Raw genomic sequence first — 8,138 nt, 5'->3', positions numbered from 1 at the left:
AGCAGACATTATCACAGGATGGGAGAGGAGGGTTAAGGACAGCCTCAGTAAGGGGCAGCAGCTGCAGCCCAGGGCTGGCATGAGGCGTGGAGAAGAGATGGAGTCTGTAGGTCCTTGATGGTCCCTGCCCTGGAGATGAGGAGGGCAAGGTTTCTTAATCTCAGCTCTAGGAAACCTTCACTTTCTCAAGGGCCCTTGCCAAGTGGTATGTGCCAATGTTGCCGGCCTTCTTTGCTTCAAAAATAGTCATTAGAAATAAAGGAAGAGCTCACGCCCTCCATTCTCCAAAAATGTAAAGGTCCCTTCCCCACCAAGAGAAAAAAAATCTTGCTTAAGAATCATCGGTTTATCAGATTGCTGGACACTGCATATATAGCATATAACTTCCAATTCTTCCCATGGCTTCCAGTGAGGATTCCCACTCTCTCCCTCCCTCCACACAAGGTCAAGAGTTCCAGGGAGAGCTGGCAAAAAGAGCTAATCTGCAGCAGTTTCTCAAGATATGCATATAACCGAGTCAGGCTTCTTGGGAGTAATTGCAGGGGATCTGGAGGGGGGGAGGAGGGACAATTAAGCTTCACTGGAAGAAGTTAGGGAGTTGATGGAAAGAAGGCAGCCACTTAGGGCTACGAGGGCAGGAGGCAGTGTGGCAGTGGGCACAACAGTCCAGCGAAGAAAGGGAAAAATCATCAGTCCATTTCACCACCAAAAAATAAAAGTACATATATTATAAGCCCAGATGTAGCGGAGAGAGTGGTGCTAAATCTTCTGCTGTAGGGAAAAAAGAGAAAGAGATGTTAATAGGGTTGGGAATAAGGAGGACCAAAAGAGAGTTGAGCAAATCTGAAGGGAAGAAAGTAGCACATAATGGAGAATCAGATCACCAGTGGCATGTCCCAGCCTCTTAAGAGGTAACAATCACAGAAGCAGCACCCCCACGCCCCGTGTGGCTGAGACGGATCAGATCAGCATGATTGGCAAACTGCTGGCACACAGAGACCTCCTTCCACAAGGATGATCTTGGGGGTGGCTGAAGGACATACCATGGGGGCGGTAAGACATTTGGTCCCCCTCATCATCCAAAACCAACACATCCACCTCTTCCTCCAGAGATTCCTGCCCCTCGTCCTGCTGTGAACACATGCAATGTGTTAGTATGAGAGTAAGAAAATAGGAACCTCATGAATGCATGCCAGATCTAGGGAAAATCCCCAAATTTGTAAACTCAAACAAAACAAGGTAATAGTAAGTGAAGGGCAAGATATTCAAAAAAAGGCAGGAACAGAAAGAGAGTAATGTGAGAATAGATCAGTTGGTGTTAGTCACATAAGCAACACATTTATAGCCTTCTTTCTCCCATCTCAACCATCACAGAATAATGGCACAAGAAATCCCAACATGAATCAAAACTCCTACTTTTTCCCTGAAAACCCCTACAAGAAAAGGTGCTGTCTTTCAGTATGTACTTTTTTCCTATTTCACAGAACATGCAGGCTTCAAAACAGAACTAGCCTTAGAAGGACAGTAGTATATAAAGAGAATTTACCATCAGGGGCGTTCCCTTCAATGGCTCCATTTCGCCTAGATCCCCAGATCGATCCAGTGTTCTATTGTGGTCTCCTCTCTCATTCAGTGTGGAATAGTTGTTATCTAGTTTAAAACAAACAAAAAAAGAAGTACAGAGACATGATGTTCCCCTCTAGTGTAAAATATGTATTAGGCAGATAAATGTGATTTAGGCACCTCTTTGGTGAAGCATTTGAGCTTTACCAAAGGCATTAAGGGGTCAGGTGGTCCTTGACATAAAAAAACTTACATCTAACTGGGAAGGCAATATATATCATATATGATAATAAAGCTAAACTGAAGAGATCTATGAAGGGTACTGGAATTAGGAGAAGATAGTGAGGTGAGCTGCCATAGTTAGGAAGGACCTAACAAAGTAGACAGGACTTCAGCCAAGCCTTTGGGGATGAAGACCATTTACAAAGCAATTGGGAAGGACATTCCAATAGGAGGTATTACAAGAGCAAAATAAAAAAGTATAGACTGAAGAGAGGATAGCAAGTAGACTAGGTGGGCTCAAACAGAGGATATGGAGAGTAAGACAGAGCGAACCTGGCGTCAGACTGTGAAAGGCTGTGGGCAACAGTTTAGGGACACACACTTGACTCTGTATTAACGGGGGAGGCATATGAAGATTTTTTTTTTAACCTCTGAGCATTTGGGAATGTGGGAAAAGGTAGATAGATCAGGTTTTACTACATTTCCTTGAATCCTTCCAAATGGGATGTCCAGCCAGTGTTCTTCCAGGAGGTAAATAGTGCGGGTGCTGGAAAGAGCTGCAGAGCCAGATGGTTCTCCTCATCCCACATAATAATACGGATTACTCCATATCCTTAGGCAGGAATTCATCACCTACCTAATGATTTTGTGTTTGAGCCCATACTGCTCATCTGAATTTCTTCCCGATCAGGTTTCTTATCTACAGGGAGTCAGAAAGTTATCCAGGTCAAAAACCAACTCTTCAAAATCTAAACTCATAAAAATTGCTTTCTAGTCTGTCCTCCCTTCCCCCTCCCTCCCATCAAATTTTTACTAAGCACCCACCACAAGTGCTAGGCTCTAGACAAAGCCCTCAAGGGACTCAAAGAGATCCCTTTCCTACAGACTCTAACATAAGAAACGATTCACTCTAAGCCAGCAGGTTTCAAATTATCTGGTCTCAGGGCCCCTTTATATTCTTAGAAGTTATGAGGATCCAAAGAATGTTCACTGGTGTAATTACATGTATTAATAGCTACAGTGCTTTTAAATATTTATTTCATTTAAAATTTCTTTTAAATATTTATTTCATTAAAAAAAAACAATAAACTTATTCCGTTAACATAAATAATACTTTTAATTTTTTTTAAAAAAAGCATTGTTTTACATTTTTGCACATCTTTAAAGTTTGGTTTAAGAGAAGATAGCTAGATTCCCATATCTGCCTCTGTATTCAATCTGTTGTGATGTTATTTTGGATGAACATAAATGACTCACTTTGCTGTACAGCAGAAACTGACACAGCATTGTAAATCAACTATACTCCAATAAAAAAAAAAAGGATAAAAATGATTAAAAATGTTTTTTTCTCACCAGAAAAAAAAAAAAAAAAAAAAAAGAATCAAACTGATTCTTATTTAGTAGCATCACAGTGGATAGTGTACCAAATTGTTCAAGATGGCTTTATAAAACATACACACTTATTAAAAAAATAAAAAGCATTGTTTTACATTTTTGCACATCTTTAAAGAGAAGATAGCTAGATTCCCGTATCTGCCTCTGTATTCAAGCTGTTGTGATGTTATTTTGGATGAATTATATAAAGAAAATCCAGCATCACACAGATAAGAAGTTGGAAAAGGGAGGAGATCTTTATTAGTCTTTTCAGATAATTGTGGATATTCTTTGATAGTATACTAATACTCGACAAGTAGAGTTTCTTTAAGGTTAGCGCAATAAGGAATCTGAATCCAAACTAATGCTCTCTTCACAGTCTGTTAAATTAATATCTATTGGTCTGTCTTACACTTTGAATGGATCAGTTACTCATGCATGATTTTGAAAATCATGCACTGGTCACTTGGAAAATACTGGTTCACAGAGTTACGCCGATTTTCTAAATGTTAACACATTTCATGATATAATATCAAAAAAATCACATTCATTAACATCGCCACTGATTTCATTTAAAAGTATATTAACGGGGCTTCCTTGGTGGCGCAGTGGTTGAGAATCTGCCTGCCAATGCAGGGGACACGGGTTCGAGCCCTGGTCTGGGAAGATCCCACATGCCGCAGAGCAGCTGGGCCCGTGAGCCACAATTACTGAGCCTGCGCGTCTGGAGCCTGTGCTCCGCAACAAGAGAGGCCGCGATAGTGAGAGGCCCGTGCACCGCGATTAAGAGTGGCCCCCACTTGCCACAACTAGAGGAAGCCCTCGCACAGAAACGAAGACCCAACACAGCCATAAATAAATAAATTAATTAAAAAAAAAATGTATATTAACTATTGGGATGTTACCAGGCTCACAGTGACAGATACAAGTCTTCCAAAATTAAAATTTTCACTTGAAAATTCAGGCAAGTACTGTCAGTTATTTTTCCTCAAACTGACAAGCTCACTGCGTTCATTTTCAAGAAAATGTCTGCTGTTTTTTTAAGTAAAAATAGTGTTCCAAAAAAAAGTGGTTAGTGTACCTAGTAACTCCAACAACAGCACAAGTGCATTTCCTCAAGATAACCATCATGCTTTGGTATGCTACAGGGTGCTTTATGAGTACTCCCTATATCACCAACACAGGATATTAAAAAGCTGTGTACTCAAGAGCAGAAACAATAAAATTAATATTGTTACAGTTCCATCAAGTACATTCTTAAGTGAAATTGGCTCCTTCTTTTCCCCCTACCCCCCCCGAAACTGGCCCTTCTTATAACTGCAAGTACATGGCAATGAAGACTACAACAACTAGTTTGGTTTGGCGTCATCGCCCTGGTTTACACTCAGCCCCCAGCAATAAAGCACCACTGCTGCTTTTGCACCATCAGCACAAACGTCAACAGATTTGGCGATCCTCAGACTACACTTTAAGGACCCGGACTGAGGCAAAACCCAAGTGTCATTAAGATAATAAGGGTTATAATGAGCACTTAATATATGATTTGTCTTTTGAAGAAAAATGTATTTGCTCACATGGCAGTGTTTAAAAGATACAGAATAGCAGTGGTTATCTCTGGATAACAGAAGTAAGTGACTTTTTTTGTTGTCATTTTTCTGGTTTGTCTGTATTTTCTAATTTTTCAACAGTAAACACATACTACTTGGTATTATATGAAAATATAAAAGGGAAAAATAATCATTTTGCAATATACAGATCTTCCTCGGACTTACAATGGGGTTACATCCTGATAAATCTATCATACGTTGAAAATATAAGTTGAAAATGCCTCTTAATACACCTAACCCACCAATCATAGCTTAGCCCAGCCTACCTTAAACGTGCTCACAATACTTACATCAGCCTACACCTGGACAAAAACATCTAACACATCGCCTACTTTATAATCAAGTGTTGAATATCTCATAATATAATTTATTGAATACTGTACTAAAAGCGAAAAACAGAACGGTTGTAAGTGTATCGGCTGTCCACCCTCATGACTGCACGGCTAACTGGGAGCTGCAGCCGATGCCGCTGCTGCCCAGCGTGAGACACTGTCCCACCATGTATCGCTAGCCAGGGAAAAAAGCAAAACTCAGAATGTGAAATACAGTTTCTACTGAATGCATATCACTTTTGCAATACCACAAAGTCAAAAAATCATAAGCCAAACCATCATTAAGTCAGGCACTATCTATATACATATGTCAAATCATTATGTTGTACATCTTAAATTTATACAATGTTATGTGCCAACTATATCTTAAATAGAGAAAACAGAGTAGGGTTCACTCCCTGGTCATTTTAAGTCCACAAGCAAAGATGGGGGAATCACACGCAGGCTAACTGCCTGTCTTATTTTCTAATGCTCAGGTCTACCAGCTTCTGGGTTATAATCCTGAGGTGAAGTACTACTCTTCCTCCACCAAAAGACAAGCTCATTCAGAAATAAATATATATCCTATTTCATTAGATGGTAAGCCATCTAACGAAAGAATAGCAGAAGAAGAGCAGAAGTGGAATAAAAGCAGAGGGGTATGTCCCCCAGTTACTGTACCTGATTTCTGGTTCCGGTCAATGAGAGGGAGAGTGCTATCATCATATGAATGAGTGCTCTGGCTTCGAGAAGCATTGTTTAGATTCACCTGGAGGCAAACATAAAACACAATAATGTCACAGAGTACTGAATTCACCCTTATCTTATTCCTTAATGGGCTCAGACTTTTAGGTCCTTATTCTCAAATACAATTCTTACCAAAAGGTAACTCGTAAGGGTTAAATAAACACCTATATAGTGAAACAGAACTAGGATATTAGGCTTCTATTTGTGTTCTGAACAGATTACAAAGGTATCAAACACTCACGCTATCAAGGAGATACAGTCTCAGAAAATGACAGTCTCAGAAAATGGCAAACTCCTTCAAAGGGCTAAGGCAGATTTGGAGAAAAGTCAAAAAGGCCATCATCCTTCATTACCACTGGTATTTATTTACACTATGCTATGACACAGAGGAAGACCAGAGCTATTTTAGCAGCAAATGAACTACAGGCACCATTTTGGGGGAAAAGTTAATAAATGATTTCTTTACACACAGAGACTTGGGGCAAAAGTAGACTCAGGGGAAGTTCTCTGGTGGCCTAGTGGTTAGGATTCAGCGTTTTCACTGCAGAGGCCCAGGTTCAATCCCTGGTTGGGGAACCATCCCACATGCCGCCAAAAGAAAAAAAAAGAAAAAAGTAGACTCAGTGTGACAGTGAAATAGAAGAAACAAAGACAAAAGCATTACCTGAGACCAAGGGGAAAAAAAGGTGAAAGTCGTGGTCCCAAGAGTTATTCTACCTGAAAGTCTGACTTCTTCCATCCTTCTTTTTCCAGTGGCTTCCGCAGTTCCTTATATCCCCAGATTGTCTGTAATACAAGCGCTGCTGCTCGAACTTCTTTTTCTGAGCGGTTCCTTTTGAGAAAGTAACACCAGATGGAATTTGGATGTAGGACGAGGGAAGAAGCTGAGAACTTGTACTCTCTAATGTAATGTAACGTAAGAATATAAATCCCAAAACGGGCAAGATCAAGTATTCACCAAGTCCCATATTTTAACTCAAACGGTGACACAAAAAAATGTTTGATGTAAGAGTCTTATCAATTTATGGATCAACATTAAGACAGAAAAAAGAGCAATACCTCTTCATACTTTCCATGTAAGTAAGGGAAAATAACCTTAAAGAGCAAAAGGGGAAAGCCCCTTCCCAGCAACCCCTCTCTCATATTCAAATTTTTCCAGTTGTAATTTTAAGTGTTAATCTCACCCTGATTTGTTGATCAAAACCAGCTTCTCAATACCCTGTGTCTCTCGAAGCTTTTTGGCAGCCTCCAAGTTCTCAGCAATAACTTCATTGATGGTATTCAAAACAGAGACCACAGTGTCCTCAGAGAAATTCTGGGAAGAGCTCTGTTGCCCTCCTGGCAGATTCTTTACCAAGTTAGGAATAGCATGTTTACCTATAGCGGTAAGACAGGAGCAATGTGTGCAGGGAGAACAAGCTGAGTCAGGTTCTGAGGAGCCTAACACTACACTTAGTCGCGCTGATCATATCAAGTATAGATACTACCCATATGAATCAACTTCATTCTCCTGTAGGATTATCATTTCAAAAGAGCAAAGGACCTGGAATAGCCATGGATGTATTGTCCTTCCTGTTCTTTTATTTATTCTTTCAGTCACATTAAAACAATCTGAATACTTTATATCAAATATGCTACACAGTCCATTCAGATAGTCTAATGAAAATAGTACACTGAATACTATACTACTGAATATTATACTACTATTATAGCTTAATAGAACAGTCATTGTGAATTTAAAAAAAAACAAAAACTGGGCTCTGTCACTTATGAGCTATATTAACTCTGGACAAATTACTTAACTTCCCTGACCCTCAGTTTACTTATTCTAATAAAAAATTTTTTAAAAATTTTAAAAAAAGACCCTTGTAAAGTGGTGACATTTAAATGAGAATATACAGACATGCTTAACAATCCCTAGTAACAAAGTACATGCTCAATAAATAGATATTATTCGATTTTTGAAGAGTCAGCACCTCTTGTCTTTCCAAGAACCATTAAACTATAACCTTCTCCAACCCCCAGATTCACAAACTATGGAGGACTAGGATTCTTCCTCAGCCCTTTCAACAAATAAATTATTTAGCACCTGCTGGATTAAAGGTGCTGTACTAGATGCTAAGGTAACGGCTAACATCCAGCTCCTCACCAATTAATTCTTTGTTGCGAGCATCCACAGCCAGATTTCTCAGTGCTCCAGAGGCAGCTTTCACGACCCGCTCATGTTCATTGGTCAGGAGGTCAGCAATGGCAGAAAGAGCCTTCTCTTGACGCAGAGCTGAGCGGATATATCGACCATACTACAAGTAGCACA

The 8,138-nt window shown here is 39.8% G+C and overlaps 1 protein-coding gene across 6 annotated transcripts in view; it reads right to left on the bottom strand.

The window, feature by feature from the left end:
- Positions 1-230: 230 nt before the first annotated feature.
- CTNND1 (catenin delta 1) overlaps positions 231-8,138 on the bottom strand; it is a 45,942-nt gene continuing 38,034 nt past the window's right edge. For 2 of the 6 annotated variants that reach the window (XM_036862518.1, XM_036862519.1), the window contains 8 exons: positions 7,974-8,124; positions 7,009-7,201; positions 6,542-6,656; positions 5,759-5,846; positions 2,423-2,485; positions 1,547-1,650; positions 1,044-1,131; positions 231-771 (listed from right to left, as the gene is read on the bottom strand). In XM_036862518.1, coding sequence (XP_036718413.1) covers positions 728-771; positions 1,044-1,131; positions 1,547-1,650; positions 2,423-2,485; positions 5,759-5,846; positions 6,542-6,656; positions 7,009-7,201; positions 7,974-8,124 — 846 coding nt within the window. In that variant the 3' untranslated portion in view covers positions 231-727. The remainder of the gene's footprint in view (positions 772-1,043; positions 1,132-1,546; positions 1,651-2,422; positions 2,486-5,758; positions 5,847-6,541; positions 6,657-7,008; positions 7,202-7,973; positions 8,125-8,138) is intronic. The other 4 variants (XM_036862520.1, XM_036862522.1, XM_036862521.1 and 1 more) reach the window with 2 other exon arrangements.

The sequence above is a fragment of the Balaenoptera musculus genome, chromosome 8 (genome assembly GCF_009873245.2).
Source record: "Balaenoptera musculus isolate JJ_BM4_2016_0621 chromosome 8, mBalMus1.pri.v3, whole genome shotgun sequence".
Taxonomy (NCBI): domain Eukaryota; kingdom Metazoa; phylum Chordata; class Mammalia; order Artiodactyla; family Balaenopteridae; genus Balaenoptera; species Balaenoptera musculus.
This window is presented reverse-complemented; position numbering and strand designations above follow the sequence as displayed.